The sequence below is a fragment of the Andrographis paniculata genome, unplaced genomic scaffold, assembly GCF_009805555.1.
Source record: "Andrographis paniculata isolate CXL003 unplaced genomic scaffold, ASM980555v1 Contig64END, whole genome shotgun sequence".
Taxonomy (NCBI): Eukaryota; Viridiplantae; Streptophyta; class Magnoliopsida; order Lamiales; family Acanthaceae; genus Andrographis; species Andrographis paniculata.
Window position 1 is genome coordinate 2,987,217 of NW_026137600.1, and position 20,237 is coordinate 3,007,453.

Here is a 20,237-nt window from a genome sequence, read left to right on the forward strand (position 1 = left end):
ATGTATACGAGTATATCCGTGTGAAATCAACACATATATATATTGTTGTAAAAATTAAATTAGAAGGATTGGTATGCTAATTATAGAGCATATAAATATAATACATTATGCATTATAGATGACCTGCATTTGAATATTTGGATGGAAATCAGAAAATAAATGATTCCATTGGCAATTGTGTTAGTCCGACGTATGTTTGTTTATTTATTTCTTTCAACAAAATAAATTAATTAATGCATTGTGTTGTCAATTTTTATTCATAAATTAATCTGATGCAAAATTCATTGGAAAGAACGGTCTTCAAGAACTTGATTATTTGTTTCCGTTTTTGGTATTATGATTAGATTAATTTAGTTATTTAATCAATCATTTGAGCTGAGATTGACATTCATTTGATGATTACAAAATTTATTAATTAATGTGCGGATGTTAATGTATCTGCAATTAAATTTAATACGCGCATAATTTATTTATTTATTCATTAGTGTTGATTTTATAAAATCGAATATTCATTATGATTCGTTTGATAGTCTAATTAAATTTGAAGTTCAGCGGCATGCAATTTTTTTTTATAGTATGCATTTGTTCAAATTCAACTATAATTATTTGGTGTATTAATTTATAGTCTATTTGGGTGGCAAATTTTTGCCTGTGTAATTCCGCTGCATTTGTCACTTTCTTGGACTGCTTGATTATTTAATGAGTCCAGAAATTAATTGCTGCTGTTATAGTTTTAATATATATTGAACATACATATTTGATTTATTTAAAGCGAATTTAATTAGTAATAAATAATATAATATATTTTATGAATTGGTTGAAACAGTTATGTTGCCAAAGCAGCCTCTGCGTAAATCAGTTTATTTTGTGTATTTGAAAGTTGTGTTTGTGACTTACAAGGCTCCTGATTGCCAACAGGCAATTCAGCCATTAAGTAGTTACATGCATATTTAGTGACATTGAATGTGGTGATAATAATTTGGTTATTTGTGTGTGAATAATAAATCTGTCCAAAGATATGATGTTGTTTGACACACTACTGCATTGTCAATATTCAATTGTCAAAACAAGTTTATCATTAGTGAGTCAGTAATTTGTCTAACGAAATTTGCTGATGTTGCTCGATAACTTGTGATAAGATTGCTAATTTCTTTCATAAATTCACACACGGAGCATTCAATAGCTTATAGACATGTACATTCAGTTGCTAATTAACATTCTTTATTTTTTTATGGAATCAGACTCCTATACATTGAACGTGATTCTGATTATAATTTAGTTTAAGAAAAATTATAAATTCATTAATAATGCATGCTGCGTTTTGATGGTGAAGATCAAGTATTTGACGTTACCAAAGTAACCTCTCTTATATAAGATTTTTTCTTGATAACGTAAGTGTTTATGTGTATTTTAATTCATGTGATTATTCTTCGGCCCAAAGGCAGTCGGTAATTGACAAAATGAAATATACATCTGCGATAGTATGTATGGGACGATTATATGGATTTAACTTATGTGAATAGTACATCAGTCCAAAGATTGGTTGCTGTTTGACATTACTTATTGTCCGTATATGATTATTGCAACAAGATGACTGCTAGCAATCAATGTTATTGATCCAAAGATTGATCATTGATGTTGCACTTAGTGTCTTGAGATGAGAATGCATTATTATTGAGTTTCATTATGATTCATTTGGTTGCATGAATCATGACTTGACATTAATAATAGACCAACCCACTTATACGGCGAGAAACACTGCATATGAAAACAGTAATTTGAGAAGTGGGATAGGTCCAATGTAATGCCCCGATTTCGGAATGTATAAAATAATATTATTATAGCAAATAAATATTTTATTATATTTTGGAATTAAGAAATTAAATATTTTGGGAATATTAAATTAGAAATTCTTCAAAAATTCATAACCGGCTATTTGACTATTTAATCGACGAATTTTTTAGCTGATAGCCTATTCGTAGTCCTAGTATTATATTCTGAGAATTTCGTATCGATCCGAGCCGAATGGAAAACGGTAGTGAATTGCACCTGCCTGCTTGTTCATACCTTTGCGTATTTTTATTTAATAATCGGGCAATATAAATATTATGAGGTAGAAGGATTTTATAGCTAGAATATCATATTCTACTAAATATAAAAGTTTGGAGCCCGACGAGTTAATTATAGAAATTAGCTTTTGAATAAGCAGGTAGCTCCTGAGAATAAGCATAAAGCTCATCTGATTTGAGTAAATAATGGAACATGTGTGCGTTGGAGGAGATTTGGGTGAAGTTATAAAAATCCAGAAAGTATCGGTAGGAGGTAAGCAGTAGGGAATTAAATCTAATTTTAAGAAATTAGGTATTTATGTTGCATGTGATTCTGATTCTGATATTGATATGATATTATGTGGAATCATTTGGTCAGTGCATCTATATATGTATATATGTGTGTGTATATGCATGTGTGAAACTTCGTTTTACGATATTTGATATACGTATTTGATCGTGTTGGTGAATTTATAAAAAGGAGGATAGGTGGGCCGTCTCACCAGCCCTTTTCATTAAATTCACTTATTGACATGCTGCACACCTCGCACGATTTATCGGATATGTTTTATGGATCTATCGTTTGTGCGGTAGTGCTAGGCGAGGGCATCATCTGGGGTTAGGATATTCGACCCCGATGTACCGTAACACTTTGGCGATAGTGGACGATAGTAGTCGGACAACTGGGTGACTTAGTCGCACGGTCATTCAGGGATTAGACCCATTGCAGTTGAGACGTATTTGGTCTAATCATTCGGGTTCGGTGTTGTTCCACTCATTGGAGTAGCTACTAGTGAGGTCTACCGGTAGTTTAGGATCAGATGCCAAACTCCAAACGCGATCCCGTTAGGGCGTGCGAGGAGGAGTAGAGTTTCCGGGTTTCCTTCGGGTGATTCCAGGTTGCACGGATTCTACTACGTTACACGGGGTAGGGCTAGGCAGGAGGGTCCTATCTTCGCTATCACATACTATGGGGTGTCTTGTGGTTAATGGCGACAACGTTCGACTATCCATGTATTGATTGCGGGAGTCGTATGGTGGGTATATGGGAGTGACCGGGTGACCGTTATATTATTATGGGTTTACCAGGTCCTTCCTTGAGCCGAGGATTTTCCGGCTATTTATTGATGATAGTCTAGTGAGCTGTTATCATGGAGCCGAGGTTATTCCGGCTGCTCACTTTGACATATGTATATGGGTATATGTGCATGAGTTGTCGATTTTGACATTATTGTTACATTATTTCAGTATGGGCATGGCATGGCATTTATTTTGCAAATGACGGAAATTAAACTCTATTTTCGAGCATGACATGGCATATTTTATGTTAGTTCTTAAAATGGATTTAATTCTAGACTGCTTTTAAGAAAAATATTTGATTCAGGTACGCATGGCACCTCCGGGATAGGGGACGTCTCGGGAGATAGAAAGACGGGCTGAATGAGTGAACTGCATCTGATGTATTATATGTAAATTCTAACTAGAAAAACCTCCCGTTTTGGGAGTATGTTTTTGTAAATATTTATAAACTTGTTTTTTTGGAAATAATAAAATGCTTATATAATTAATTTTAGCCTTAACACTGTGTTGTGGGGCCCGAAGTAGGAGGTGACGACCTCATGATGCAGTGTGGCGGTAGCATTTCCAGTATGAGCCAACTGGGGGTGTTACAAGTTGGTATCAGAGCCTAGGTTTGATAGATTTTGGCTCTTTGAATTAAAAAGGTTTTGAAAATAATAATGATATTGAATTGGTTTGGTGAGGTTTGGGTTTTGCGGGTGCATTCATGTTAATGTGATCTATCTTTTATTGTTATGCTTGGTTTAGCTGTGTGCTGAATTGATATTGAATCAGGAAAAATTGGGGGCAGTATGTCGAATTCTCGAGGTGGTGGTGTACGTAGGGCTATTCAAGGCCCAGAGTTTGATCCTTTGTCTGATGAGTCACAGTATCCTGTGCCAGCGCATGTACCAACAGAGGCACCTAGTCAGGATTTCTTTCGGCAGTTTATGGCCGCGATGATGCCTCAACAGAAGAGTTTCATTGATGCTGTGATGCGGCATAACCCACCAACATATTCTGGTTCAGTGGAGCCAGGAGTCCTTGAGTTTTGGGTTGAAAAGATGGAAAAGATATTTCGTGTTGTTCAGGTTCCGCCAGATCAACGAGTTAATATTGGAGCCTATTTCTTGGAAGGCCGAGCAAATCGGTGGTGGTTAGGTGAAGAAGCTGCAGGTGTAGACCAAGTGGATATGACTTGGGATGAATTTAAAGCAAAGTTAAAGGCTAGGTTTATACCGTCGCATATTCGAAAAGCGAAGAAGCAAGAATTGCTGGACTTAAAGCAGGGCTCGATGTCAGTTGAGGATTATTTTGTGAAGTTTAATGAGTTGGAGATGTATGTTCCTGACTACTTTTCCTGTGAGCGAGACAGAATTGACCATTTTGTAGACGGGTTGCAACACAGAATTCAAGAAGCTTTAGCGGTGTTGGATATCAGTTCATTGTATGAGGCTTACGAGCGTGCTGCCCGATTTTATCAGAAGCAGGAAGTCAGACAAAAGGAGAGTGAGAAGGAAATAGGTTATCAACATCAGGTTCGAGATAAGGGAAAAGCTAAAGTGGAGGATGAACCCAAGGGTAAAAAGAAATGGTGGCAAATGTTTAGGTCTGGGCCATCGTATAAGGGGATTTCGATTAATGAACCGAGTTAGGAGAGGTCTCAGCAATCGGGGGCTGTTTGTCGGCGTTGTGGAACAAGCCACCCAGGTACTCGTTGTGATAAAGTTCCATTGACATGTTTTAAATCTGGTGGTAGTGGTCACATTGCCAGGTTATGTCCAAGTGTGGTAACTGCAAGGGAGTTTCCAGAACCGAGGTTTAGGCCATGGCAGCCGCCGTCTTCGCAGTCACAAGGGAGAGGATTAGGATCATCTTGGCGAGGGGGACGAAGTCAGTCACGTTCGTCATCTAGGCAGCCAGGCAGAGGACCTGACCAGCGTGGACGAATAAATGTTCTTACCCAAGCAGAAGCTGATTATCATCCAGGTGAGGTTTTAACGGGTAGATTTCTGGTTTGCGGTTTTCCTGCTCTTGTGTTATTCGATTCGGGTGCAACATTCTCGTTCATATCTAAGCGTCTAGTTAAACGATTGGGTCTGAATTCATCAGTAGAAGTGGTAGTGGAAGTTTTACTTCCATTAGGAGAAGTGTTGGAATGCCGAGAGCTTTATATGCAGATTCCGGTTAGTATTGAAGGGGTTGATTTTGTTACTAACTTGTTGGGCATCAAGCTATCCGAGTTCGATGTAATATTGGGGATGGATTGGTTAGTGGCATATTAAGCTCAATTTGATTGTCGAAAAAGATCAATTTCGCTGGTTGGAGCGATGGGCGAACAGGTGGATTATGCAGGATCTGCCAGACAACCTTCTATGAAGGTAATTTCATCCCTATCATTTCAATCATTTATTCGTAAGGGGTTTCCAGTATATCTGTGTGAGGTAAGAGATTTGACGCAAGGGGAGCAGCGATTGCAAGATATTCCTGTAGTCCGAAATTTTCCTGATGTATTTCCTGATGACATTCCGGGTATGCCACCAGCTCGTGAGGTGGATTTTGCTATTGATATTGTGCCGGGTGCTGAGCCAGTATCAAGGGCTCCATACCGGATGGCACCTTTAGAACTAGCCGAACTTAAATTGCAACTACAGGAATTGCTAGATAAGGGTTACATTCGGCCTAGTACATCGCCTTGGGGAGCTCCAGTTTTATTTGTGAAAAAGAAAGATGGAAGTTTGAGGTTGTGTATTGACTACCGTGGACTGAACAAAGTCACGGTGAAGAACAAATATCCTCTTCCGAGGATTGATGATCTATTTGATCAACTGAGAGGTGCAACTATATTCTCAAAGATTGACTTGAGATCTGGATATCATCAGCTAAGGATTGCAGAGCATGACATTCCGAAGACAGCTTTTCGGACTAGATACGGGCATTATGAATTCACGGTTATGTCCTTTGGGTTGACTAACGCCCCGGCTGCGTTTATGGAGTTGATGAATAGAATTTTTCAACCATACCTCGATCAGTTTGTGGTGGTATTTATTGACGATATCTTGGTCTATTCCCCAGATAAAAAGACGCATGCAAAACATTTGCATGTAATATTAAACATATTGCGTGCAAGAAAGTTATATGCCAAGTTATCCAAATGCGAGTTTTGGTTGAAGGAGGTTGCTTTCTTGGGGCATGTTGTTTCTGGAAAGGGTATCTCAGTAGATCCTTCTAAAGTGGCGGCAATCTTGGATTGGCCAAGACCTACCAATCAATCAGAAGTAAGAAGCTTTTTGGGTTTGGCAGGATATTATCGGCGATTCGTTCTTGATTTTTCGAAGATTGCAAAACCATTAACTAATTTGCTGAAAAAGGATGCAAAGATTAACTGGGATCACGAGTGTGAGTCATCCTTTTTAGAATTGAAACATCGATTAACTTCAGCGCCAATTTTGGCTTTACCAGTGGAAGGTGAGGAGTTTGAAGTGTATAGTGATGCTTCGAAGCAGGGATTGGGATGTGTCTTAATGCAGAATCAAAGAGTTATTGCTTATGCATCACGACAACTAAAACCTCACGAAGAGAATTATCCGACACACGACTTGGAAATGGCAGCAGTGGTGTTTGCTTTGAAGATTTGGAGACACTATCTTTATGGAGCCCATTGCAGAATATTTACTGACCATCAAAGTTTGAAATATATCTTCACCCAAAAAGAATTGAATTTAAGACAAAGAAGATGGTTAGAATTGGTGAAGGATTATGATCTTGAAATTGTGTATCATGAAGGCAAAGCAAATGTTGTAGCCGATGCCTTAAGTCGAAAACCAAGGCATAACTTGGGCTTCATGTCGGTTGCTGATGAACTGTGTCAAGATTTAGCGCGGATGGAAATTGAGGTACTTGGAAGGGGTATGACTCGGGGATATTTGCAAATGATACAAGTTGAGCCTGAAATTTATGATCGCATTAGAGCGGCTCAAATGGAAGATAATAAAATGGTTGAGCTTGCAGTGAAAGTTCAGTACGGTCAGACTCAAAATTTTAATATTGCTCCAGATGGGAGTCTTCGATTTCACGGGAGGTGGTGTATCCCAAAGGATCGAAATGATTTGAAAGAGCAGATTATGAGTGAGGCTCATAATACACCATACTCAGTGCATCCGGGGGGAAATAAAATGTATCATGACCTACGTCAACATTTTTGGTGGAAGGGCATGAAGAAGGATGTAGCCAAATTTGTTGCACGATGTTTAAATTGTCAAAAGGTAAAAGCAGAACATCATAGACCAATGGGGTTGCTACAACCTTTAGAAGTTCCACTCTGGAAATGGGATTCTATCGCAATGGATTTTGTAACAGGACTTCCAAGGTCAAAGTCGGGAACAGATGCAATTTGGGTGATTATAGACAGATTGACCAAGTCAGCAGTGTTCATTCCAGTACGTATGACTTGGAGTATGCAGAAATTAGCCAAATTATATGTTCATTATGTGGTTAAACGACACGGTATTCCTGAGGTGATCATATCAGATCGTGATCCACGTTTTCAATCTCGATTTTGGCAAAAATTGCAGGAAGCCTTTGGTACTCAGTTGCATATGAGTACTGCATTCCATCCTATGACTGATGGTCAGTCAGAAAGAACTATCCGTATTCTGGAAGATATGCTAAGAGCTTGTGCAATAGAATTTCAAGGAAGTTGGGAGGACCACTTGGATTTAGTGGAATTCTCATATAATAATAGTTATTAAACAAGTACTGGAATGGCTCCTTTTGAAGCTCTTTATGGACGAAGATGCAGAACTCCTTTAAGTTGGGATGACATGAGAGATCGACTGATATTAGGTCCAGAAATGATCGAAGAATCAAAAAAAAAAAATTCGAATTATCAGGGAGAAGATGAAAATAGCTCAAGATCGTCAAAAGAGTTATGCCGATAGAGCCCGACGTGAGGGTCAATTTCAAAGTGGAGATTTTGTCTTATTGAAAGTATCCCCAATGAAAGGTATTAGAAGGTTTGGGATTAAAGGAAAATTGAGTCCGCGTTATGTTGGACCTTATGAAATTGTCGATCGAGTTGGTGATTGGGCTTATCGGTTGGCACTTCCAAATTCTATGGAGCGTATCCATAATGTGTTTCATATATCTCAGCTTCGTAGGTATGTTGCAGATCCTTCTCATATTTTATCTCCAGATGAGATAGAGCTGAATGAAGATCTTTCGTATGAAGAAAAGCCTCTGTGGATCATGGACACAAAGGTTCGAACCATGAGGAATCGAGATATTCGTATGGTGAAAGTAATGTGGTCCAGACATGGAGCGGAAGAGGCCACGTGGGAAGTAGAACAAGAAATGTTCAAGGCATACCCACAATTGTTTAATTAAGTTGCCTTGTTATGTGTTTGAGTTTAGATTTCGGGGACGAAATCTTTTTTTTAAGGGGGAGTGGATTGTAATGCCCCGATTTCGGAATGTATAAAATAATATTATTATAGCAAATAAATATTTTATTATATTTTGGAATTAAGAAATTAAATATTTTGGGAATATTAAATTAGAAATTCTTCAAAAATTCATAACCGGCTATTTGACTATTTAATCGACGAATTTTTTAGCTGATAGCCTATTCGTAGTCCTAGTATTATATTCTGAGAATTTCGTATCGATCCGAGCCGAATGGAAAACGGTAGTGAATTGCACCTGCCTGCTTGTTCATACCTTTGCGTATTTTTATTTAATAATCGGGCAATATAAATATTATGAGGTAGAAGGATTTTATAGCTAGAATATCATATTCTACTAAATATAAAAGTTTGGAGCCCGACGAGTTAATTATAGAAATTAGCTTTTGAATAAGCAGGTAGCTCCTGAGAATAAGCATAAAGCTCATCTGATTTGAGTAAATAATGGAACAGGTGTGCGTTGGAGGAGATTTGGGTGAAGTTATAAAAATCCAGAAAGTATCGGTAGGAGGTAAGCAGTAGGGAATTAAATCTAATTTTAAGAAATTAGGTATTTATGTTGCATGTGATTCTGATTCTGATATTGATATGATATTATGTGGAATCATTTGGTCAGTGCATCTATATATGTATATATGTGTGTGTATATGCATGTGTGAAACTTCGTTTTACGATATTTGATATACGTATTTGATCGTGTTGGTGAATTTATAAAAAGGAGGATAGGTGGGCCGTCTCACCAGCCCTTTTCATTAAATTCACTTATTGACATGCTGCACACCTCGCACGATTTATCGGATATGTTTTATGGATCTATCGTTTGTGCGGTAGTGCTAGGCGAGGGCATCATCTGGGGTTAGGATATTCGACCCCGATGTACCGTAACACTTTGGCGATAGTGGACGATAGTAGTCGGACAACTGGGTGACTTAGTCGCACGGTCATTCAGGGATTAGACCCATTGCAGTTGAGACGTATTTGGTCTAATCATTCGGGTTCGGTGTTGTTCCACTCATTGGAGTAGCTACTAGTGAGGTCTACCGGTAGTTTAGGATCAGATGCCAAACTCCAAACGCGATCCCGTTAGGGCGTGCGAGGAGGAGTAGAGTTTCCGGGTTTCCTTCGGGTGATTCCAGGTTGCACGGATTCTACTACGTTACACGGGGTAGGGCTAGGCAGGAGGGTCCTATCTTCGCTATCACAGACTATGGGGTGTCTTGTGGTTAATGGCGACAACGTTCGACTATCCATGTATTGATTGCGGGAGTCGTATGGTGGGTATATGGGAGTGACCGGGTGACCGTTATATTATTATGGGTTTACCAGGTCCTTCCTTGAGCCGAGGATTTTCCGGCTATTTATTGATGATAGTCTAGTGAGCTGTTATCATGGAGCCGAGGTTATTCCGGCTGCTCACTTTGACATATGTATATGGGTATATGTGCATGAGTTGTCGATTTTGACATTATTGTTACATTATTTCAGTATGGGCATGGCATGGCATTTATTTTGCAAATGACGGAAATTAAACTCTATTTTCGAGCATGACATGGCATATTTTATGTTAGTTCTTAAAATGGATTTAATTCTAGACTGCTTTTAAGAAAAATATTTGATTCAGGTACGCATGGCACCTCCGGGATAGGGGACGTCTCGGGAGATAGAAAGACGGGCTGAATGAGTGAACTGCATCTGATGTATTATATGTAAATCCTAACTAGAAAAACCTCCCGTTTTGGGAGTATGTTTTTGTAAATATTTATAAACTTGTTTTTTTGGAAATAATAAAATGCTTATATAATTAATTTTAGCCTTAACACTGTGTTGTGGGGCCCGAAGTAGGAGGTGACGACCTCATGATGCAGTGTGGCGGTAGCATTTCCAGTATGAGCCAACTGGGGGTGTTACATCCAACGCCTAAGTCTAATTATCATTAAGAAAAACACTCCATAAATTTTAGGAGTACAATATATGATGATATGGATTCCTTGTTGAAATTAAGAAACGCTTTACCAAAAGCGATAAGGCAGAAATACGTACACTTCTTAAGAGTCTCATACCATAAAGTATAACGACAAACATAACATAAGGGAGTACATCATGAACATGTCTACTATTGCTACTAAATTGAGGACACTTAAGTTAGACATTTCAGAGGACATGTTTGTCCTATTAGTCTTGCTCATGAAATTAATTTAATTTTAGTTCATAGACACACCTGGGGGTAGATTTTGGTGTAATAACACACATCAGTATGTATATGTAAGATTACTTTATTGTCGAAATCAATTGATGTTGAAAGATACATCTATATGGGTGACGACAAGAAGGTTAAAGTTGAAGTCACTGACAATTTTAGATTATCATTGAGTACTCGTTACTATTTATTTTTGGATGAGACTTTTTTTATAGTACCATCTTTAGTCAAAATTTAATTTTAATCTCTATTTTGAACAAATTCAGTTATTATTATTCATTCGGATATAGAGTTTTGTCTCTTCCAGAATTCAAAATTGGTTGGAACTAGTACATCATTTGATGATAATAATCATCATTTGCTTCTTAACAGTCTGACTTCATATTATGAATTAGTTATTGAACATATTCGTACAGCTTCCATGATTGCGGATCCGCTTAATTACTAAAGGGTTTTCACATAAGTTCTATAGTGAGCATATTGCTCGTACGAGAATGGAACCATATAAGATACTTCGGTTTAGTGGGAGCTAATTAGTAGTGTTCAAATACTATTAAAGTTACTTTGGTTTACACTGCACAGTTCAATATTCAATGTTCAATATTCAGTGTGCAGTATTCAATTTTAATTCAGTATTCAGTTGTTCTGAATTAAAGTTAAGGTGGATCAGTTGGAAATAGGCATGTTAAGATCACATTACATGAAATTTCCATGTTGTGCATCCGCACTTGATCGAATCTTAGGTTATATTAGTGTTATGACCACCGATCGGTCCCATTGCAATAAATGCAGTGACGACCGCTTTGATCCGCATTGATGTGACTTATAGATAAGATTGGTAATATACATTAAGGATCTGATAGCAAAACATTCATTAGCTCATAAGGTTATTCAGTGTACATTTATCCAAGTGGGAGATTGTTGGATTAAAAATCCAATTGTGGATTAAATGTAACTATTTGGGCTATCGGTCAGATTAAGCCTATATTAAGTGATCTATTAATTTATTGGGCTTAAATGTGTTTAGTAAGTGCGGGCCTCCAATATGCAGAAACCCGGTAAATTATTAATTGGGTGATGAGACCAATTAATAATAAGGGATATAAATAGGGTTGTGATCACAGGTCTAGACGCAACAACCATTACGTTCCATATCTCATCGTGGGAGTAACGGCAGAAACCCTAGCGTTTTTCTCGGGAGGGGTTGCACCATAGGCTTGAAGAACACAAAACCCTCTATCAATTTGGAGATTTGAATCCGACTATGCTGAAGAATAAGGTTAAATCAAAATTTCTTTATTCTTATCTCAATTATTACAACACGGTAGATCCTGGGCTTAGGGTTAAATTCCTGATAAGTTTCAACAACAATCAAACGTGATAAAAAATGTACTTTGACTTGAGATGGGAGGAGTATATAATACAATTAAATAAAAAAATATTTTTATTTATTTATGATTAACATAAATTAATTTTATAAAAAATTGGAGTTTTAAATGTAGGTAAAACTATTTGTTTATTAGCGAGAGAGATAGAAATAAAAGAGTATTGAATGGCCCGACGCATAAGAAATTAAAAATTTAATTAAATTGATTGATGAAAGATAGAATTAAATTTTTTTGAGTGAGCTAATATATAGATTTAATTAAATTAATTTATATTTATTACTTATATTTAATATTGATATACTCCCTCCGTCCCACATAAAATATCCACATTTTTCAGTTTTTATCCGTCACACATAATTTTTCTTTTCCGTTTCTGAAAATATAATTATACACTTTGATCATATTTTAAATTTCATTTTATATTTTTAAATTATTTTTAATCTTAATTAAATTATTTAAAATCAAGACTAAAATATAATTTTTTAATCTTAATTAATTTATCTAGTCATCTTAATATTAATCTATAATTATTTTTATTATATCATAATTATATTTACTAATATATTTCTTAATTACTTACTAATTATACTTTACTTAAATTCTGCATCTACAGTAAAATGGATAAAATTTGTGGGACGAAAGAAGTATTTACTAAAAAGTAGAAATATATCCAGTATTACGAGACATATTAAAATAAAAAATACATACTGTTATGAGAGAAGATAAGTATATAATATTAAATATATTTTTTTTAATAAATACTATCAAACGTTCACGAACAAGTTTGAGGTCATTCAGAAACATTATGAGCCAAATTTTAGATTTGAATAAGATGACTTGATCACTATCATCTTATCCTTAGTTTATTGGGAGGTTCCAGCGGTAGGCTGGTTAGACTACATTCTAGATGTGTTTTGAATTATGATTTAAAATTAATAATAATAAAATTTTGAATTAAAATAATTATTATTATAAATAATTATTAATAAAATATTTTTAATATAAAATTATTTTTTATAATATAAAAAATAAAAGATAAATATTTAATTTAATATTTTTGAGGTGAAATTTTAAAATAATAAAACTTACACAAAGATATTGCTGTAATCTATATATATTTCAACCTTGTTTTTATTTAAATATATTTTAAAAGTATTTTGGAGATTTAGAAAATTTTGAGAATAATAAAAAAAATTTGAATGAAAATTAACGATTTGGTTATAGTTTGAAATTGATTTGAAATGTACGTTAATTTGAATTTTTATTTAAATTATATTTTGATGTAATACTTATTAAAAAAATAGTATATTTTTACTAAAATAATATGAAGAGTAAATAATATTGATGTAATCTAAATAGATGCTCCATTAGTCTGGGACAATAATAGATTAAAAAATAATAGTATTTTATTAATCAGTAAAAATGTGTAATATAGTTTTGACATTTTTTTATTTGTACTTTATTTATATGTGTAACAATATATTTATAACTTATGTAAAAAATAATGAAACACTTGATTTACACCATATAAGTCACCAAACCGAACTATCCAACCTATCTTCTACCTAAGCTCCATTTAATTTATAGAAACTCTCATGGATTGGTTGTTACTGCCCCGTAGCAACACCAGCAAACCTGCGGCCAAGCTAAGAATAAGGATATGTATCGGATGAATGACTCATTCGATTTCAGCTCCAAGAAATTTTTCTTCTCGTCTTCAAACATTCATGAACAGGCCCGTTCCTGACTTTTATTAGGCCCGGGAAAAAATTAGAAATTTGGGCACTTAAATATATTTCTTATATTATAATAATAATAATATAATAATTTTATAAATATATTTTTAATGTAAATGTATTAATAAAATAATTTTTTTATATATTAAAAAATCAAAATATAAATATAAAATTAATGTGACATTTTAGTATAATATAAAAAATAAAATAAAAAAATATTTTTATAAATAATAAAACTCTTTAAAAGAAAATTTTCAAACAAAAATGTTTATCAAGGGTTTGTTTCTTTTGATTGGTTTAGGGAAAAGTTTGGATTGAATTTGATATTAAAATAATGATTGATGAGATGTTTGTGAGAGAAAAAAATGTATTTTTTTGAGAAATACATAGTCCTAATAGTAAAAATTAGAAAGTTTAGATTAAAAAAACAAACCCAGTGCTTATATAATACACAAATTTTTAAAAATACTACCAAAAAAAATACTAAAATATACAAATTTATACATATAAACATAAAAATAAAAATAATAATAACAAGAACACAAAAAATATTACTCCATCAGATCTTCTTAATTTTACATAATTCACAAAAATATATAAAATCATATCATTAAATAAACATACTAAAATATACAAATAAATAATTTAAAAATTAATGTAGAAATTTTTATTCAAAAAATAATTATAAAATAGTTTTTTTTTCAAATTTTATTTTATATATTCTATAAAAAAATTAATAATAATAATATATATATATATTAATATATAGGAGTATATATATGATTGGCTCTTTAAGGGAATGGGCCCTGGGCAAGGCCCTTATGGCTTTGACCCAGGGCCAGGCCTGTTCATGAATAAGCTCTCTCAACACAAACAGGTAGAGAGGGAACCCTCTCTAAGTTCTGGTTTGTCTTGCACATACACAGTTTGTCTTGCACATACACAAACATACATGCAAACAAAACACATATACACACACTAGAAGACAAAGTGTGTACAAAAATAATTAATGCCATGTAGGACAAATGAGATGTCCATTGTCACGTCATGCTTCCTCTCCACATGAGACAAGTCCCTTTGTCTCAAAGCATTGAATGCACAACAGGTTTGACCCTTGCAAACCTGATTCCTCGACTAGGGCATCGGATAGTGCCAAAACTGTGTTACAGAATAGCTGTGACAACGTGTCAACATGCCTGGTCATTGCCATAAATAATAAAAAGGGATTTTAGGGTTTGCTTGTACTAACAATCTCCCTTTTTCTTGACAAGGAAGCAAGACATGATAAAAGCAAGCAAACACAAACCAACAAAAATTCAATCACAGTTATTACAGGCTATAAATCCAATAAGCCACATACGGCTTTTATATCAAAAGAGTATTGTAACAACCAACAGAAAACATCAGTTCATAAAGCAGACAGAAAATAAGCCAAACTCAAAAACAGATACCAGCACATCCAAGCACTCCCCCTTAGCATAAGCTCCCCCTGGCTTGCTGCTTCTCCCCCTGGCTTGTAGCAGTGGCCAAAAAGGGCAGATCAAGGGCGTTCCTCCTCCTCATCAACGAGATCATCATCGGGCACATCACCGAGGGCTTCGGATGAAAGAGGCAGGAGTCTCGTAGCTTGGGCAAGCTTGCTCTTATGAGCAATAAGATTTTTGGAGATGGAGGAGTGTTCCTTCATCACTTCATCGAGCAATTCCTTACATTTCTCAAGTCGGGCATCAACGTCTAGGGGGGCACCGAGGAGAAAATTATTGTGAAGCTTTTTCAAATTAGATTGAGCTTGAAATGAGCGAATCAGAAGAACTTCATCTTCAGGGGCATGATGAATGTCCTTAGAGCTCAAGAACAAACAAATTAAGACAGGGTATGACAATCTATTCCAATCAACTCGAGAATCAGAGCAATAATCAATCATTTTCCTGATGACTAAATAACCAAAATTAATGAGCTCCAAATGCTTGTCAATGAAAAAAATAAGAGTACCCATGTCTTTGCTCATAGAAGTGTTGTTGACGGTTGGCAGGATGTTGCAACCACTCAAGTGAAACAGACATTGGAATTTCATAGTCAACATTGCTCCAGTGACTCCTGAACGTCCAAATGTTGATGCATCTCTAGCAGCGATTGTACGGACAACTTCTTTGGTAGATTCCTCAAGTAATTCAGCAGGCAATTTCATCTCATCATTGACAGGTAGTTGCAACAACTCATTGAGTACTGCAGGGCTTAATTCCAAAATTTTTCCACGAATATAAATTTTATGATACCAAAGAGAGTTCGGGTCAAGTACCTTCCCACTCAAATTTGCATAGAATTCCTTGACGAGGCGTGGACAATATTTTCCAACTCGGTAGCCGAAAACAACAAATGGCGCTCCTCCAAATAGGCACAAAATCCATTTTCGATATACACTTTCCAAATGAACTGAGCTTCTGCAATGAATGTTCTTCCAGCAAGAACTTCTTGAGCATATTATCTTCCAGAGGCATAGTAATAAACCTCATTCAGTGCTCTATCCTCATGAACTTCGAAGGGGTCCTTCGACTTTGTAGCCTTTGCTTTAGTCCTCTTGAACATCTTGCAGGAAGAGGCAGGAGCAAGACCATCCTTGGTAGGCACAACACGAGATAATCCTCCGAATTCTCGAAGTCTTTGCAAGGCAGAGATAGAAGACATGAGTCTTGATCATCATCTTCTTCATCGAGTTCGGGTGGTTGAACACCAACGCCTTCTTCTCTAGATCCAGCTTCCTCAGTTCCTTCTGCAGGAACATTTGCAGACACAACCTCATCTCCAGTTGCACCAGCAACAGGGGCTTCATCTGGTGTTGCAACAGCTTCTGCATTACCAACAACTTCAACTTATTGAAAATCAGCAAGATCCTCCTCTGGATTTTCATTCACTGCATTTCCTTCAATTCCTTCTTCGACATCACCAATGGGTTGATGCTCCTCTGGTTCAGTAAGTTCGGACACATTCTAGACACATCCTCATAAATTTGATCTATTTGAGTTTCAATGAAAATGAGGGCATCTTGAGCAGTTGCAGTAGCACCAACATCACCATTGTTACCACATTCATTTTCAGCCTCTACAGTTGCTACTTGATTTAAATCGATCTGGCCAACATTTTCGGTTTCCACTGGATAGCCTTCATCTTCTTCAGATATAGAGAGATTTCCAGTACTTTGGACAATGGTTTCCTTATCATGGACAACAACAGTTGCTGAAGCCTCAACATCATGACTAGGTTCTTCCATCATATGTTCATGAACAGTTTCAAGAACAGGGGAAAAGGGCTCAGACGGCTTCTTCCCTTTCTTTGTAGTTCCAACTTTTCTCTTTGAAGCAGATTTCAGCTTAAAAAACATCCTTGGCAACTCCACTGGAATGAGTTTTCACCATTGTTGGAGATTTCAAGAGAAAACTCCTTCATAAGTCAAAATTAGGGTTTAGGGAAAGTGAGAATGAGTGATGTATGAGCACTCTGATCTGAATGATATATATACAGGGGAATCAAAACCCTTCACACATCATCATCAATAAATTGCATCAGTCCAGGCGTGTGGGATGTCAAAGCGATGTTTCAACAGCACACCACTGCCCAAGGCACAATAGCTGCAGCTCTAAAAAGGCTATAAATTTCCCTTCCAGTAATATCAAGCCATGTATTTCTCCTTTTCTTATATTTATCCTATATTCCAAAATATATCAAAATAAAATCCCATGAATATTGGACTTAATTCCTCCAATAATCCGAATTAGTTAAGGTATCAACACATACCTAATTCATTTCTCAATTTCTCAAACCTTTATGAATCCAAAGCTTTGGTGAAGATGTCTACCTTTTGAAAGTCAGTCCCAGTGTGTAGTAATTTGCACACCTCAGCTTCCACAAGCTCTCGAATAAAATGGTATCGAATTTCTATGTGCTTCGTTCAACCATGTTGGACTGGATCTTTTGAGATGTTAGTTGCACTGGTTTTGTTTCACCACAGCATAAACGATTTCTTCTCAATCCCATAATCATTCAACATTTTCTTGATCCACAACAATTGCGCACAACAACTTCCAGGGCTACATACTCCGCTTCAGCAGTAGATAAAGCAATCAAAATTTGTTTCTTCGAGCTCCAACTGATCAAGTTCTCACCAATGTAAAACATCCTCCCGTAGTAGTTTTCTGGTCATCACAATATCCGGCCCAATCGAAATTAGATTAAGTGATGATCTCTTAGAATACCATAATCCAAGTTCGAATGTTCCATGAATATACCTTAAAATTCTCTTTGTGGCTTTCAAATGAGATTCTTTCGGGGCTGATTGGAATCGAGCACAAATACCAACACTAAATGTGATATCGGGTCTGCTAGCTGTGAGATACAAAAGACTTCCGATAATGCTCCTATACAACTTCTGATTGACATCCTTTCCTTCTACATCTTTAGACAGTGTGTCCTGTTGTCTCAACGGTGTTCTAACAGTCTTTGAACTCTTCATACCAAACTTCTCAACCATATTCATTGCATACTTCGTTTGGTTCAAAAATATCCCATCAACACATTGCTTGATTTGCAATCCAAGAAAGTATGTTAGCTCCCATCATACTCATCTCGAATTCTGAATGCATGAACTTTACAAATTCATCCTTCAACTTCTTTGTCGTAGATCCAACGACAATATCATCGATATAAACTTGAGCAATCACAAAATCAGTACCTTTATGTTTGATGAATAATGTCTTACCTGTGGATCCTCTGGTGTATTTCTTTCCAATCAAGAAGGTAGACAATCGATCATACCAAACACGGGGTGCTTGCTTCAATCCCTACAAAGCTTTCCTCAATCAGTAGACATGATTCGGATAAAATGGATCTTCAAACCCTTTAGGCTGCTCCACATTTCTTCTTTGATCCAGCCATTCAAAAATGCAGTTTTGACATTCATTTGAAATAGAGAAAATCCAAGCGAGAATGAGATTGAGAGTAATAACCTCACGGCTTCAATTCTTGCAACGGGGGCAAACGTTTCATCATAATCAACTTCTTCAATCTGAGTGCATCCCTGTGCAACTAGCCGAGCTTTGTTCCTTGTGATATTCCCTTTTCTCATCAGATTTGTTCTTGAATATCCACTTTGTTCCAATGACATTGATGTCATATGGTCGTTCTACCAACATCCACACTCTGTTCCTTTCAAACTGATTCAACTCATCTTGCATGACACTGGTTTAGTATTTATCTTTCAGTGCTTCTTCAATGTTCTTTCGCTCATTGGTAGACACAAAGCAATTCATACCAGAAAATTCTCTAAAATCAATTTGCTTTCCTCTGGTTCGACGACTTTCTTGTGAATCTCCAATGACAGTATCAATGAGATGGTTCTTAAGAATTCTTGAACCATATCTTCTCAATTCAGCATCAGACTGACATTCTTCAGGTTGTTAGCAGCAGTGCTAACTTCAGTAGATTCATTTGTTTCACTCTAATCGAACTGCATCGAACTCTCATCACGAGTTGTTTCTGGAATCTGAGGTAGAGGATTATGAACCTTAGGTAAGACATTCTGATTCTGAATAGTAGGAAGAGGCATCAAGTCTACATTATCCTCTTAATTGATTGATCTCATTTCCGCACGAGAGTCATCAAAAGTTACATTGATCGATTCCATAACTTTCTTCATCCTCTTGTTGTAAACGTGATAAGCTTCGCTGTTATGAGAATAGCCAATGAATATTCCTTAATTTGATCTTGCATCGAATTTATAAAAATTACTCATATCCTTCAAAATGTAGCATCTTTCATCTTATCTTGCATCAGATTTATGAAGATTACTCATATCCTTCAAAATGTAGCATCGACATCCAAATATGTGAAAGTATGACACATTCGGCTTTCTTCCTTAACATAGCTCGTACGGTGTGATCTCAGTGTGGGGTCTCAAATATATTTTGTTCATCACATAACATGCGGTATTGATAACCTTAGTCAATAGGTACTTCGCAACACCTTTGGCTTGCATAATTGATCGAGCCATTTCCTAAAGTATTCGATTATTCTTTTCCACGACTCTATTTTGTTGTGGGGTCTTCGGAGCTGAATACTCGTGAAGTATTCCGAGATCATAACAAAAACAATAAAACTTCTGATTCTTAAACTCCTTACCATGATCAATACGAATTCGATTCACCTTTGATCTTTTCTCATTCATCAATCTTTTGCACAATTTTTCAAAGATATCAAATGTATTGACCGGTCGCGCGGTCAATCAAATAATTCATCTATTGCGTGATCACAATTTAATGTAATACAGGGGAATGGATCATCTCCACAGGGATTGT

At 36.0% G+C, this 20,237-nt stretch overlaps 2 protein-coding genes across 3 annotated transcripts; both read left to right on the plus strand.

Moving 5' to 3' along the window:
• Positions 1–2,273: 2,273 nt before the first annotated feature.
• On the plus strand, positions 2,274–10,239 carry LOC127261930 (uncharacterized). Of its 2 annotated transcripts, XM_051290374.1 has the most exons (3): positions 2,274–2,322; positions 3,433–4,404; positions 4,483–5,160. In XM_051290374.1, exons 2-3 carry the CDS (start codon positions 3,920–3,922, stop codon positions 4,760–4,762), a joined length of 765 nt encoding a protein of 254 aa, XP_051146331.1. In that variant the 5' UTR covers positions 2,274–2,322; positions 3,433–3,919; the 3' UTR covers positions 4,763–5,160. The 2 variants fall into 2 exon arrangements, 1 of the variants encoding a protein (XP_051146331.1); XR_007841022.1 differs by lacking the exon at positions 2,274–2,322 and adding an exon at positions 10,191–10,239 and having other exon boundaries at positions 3,433–5,096.
• On the plus strand, positions 7,871–8,492 carry LOC127261696 (uncharacterized). Its single transcript, XM_051289993.1, has 2 exons — positions 7,871–8,034; positions 8,123–8,492. Exons 1-2 carry the CDS (start codon positions 7,871–7,873, stop codon positions 8,490–8,492), a joined length of 534 nt encoding a protein of 177 aa, XP_051145950.1.
• Positions 10,240–20,237: the final 9,998 nt, after the last annotated feature.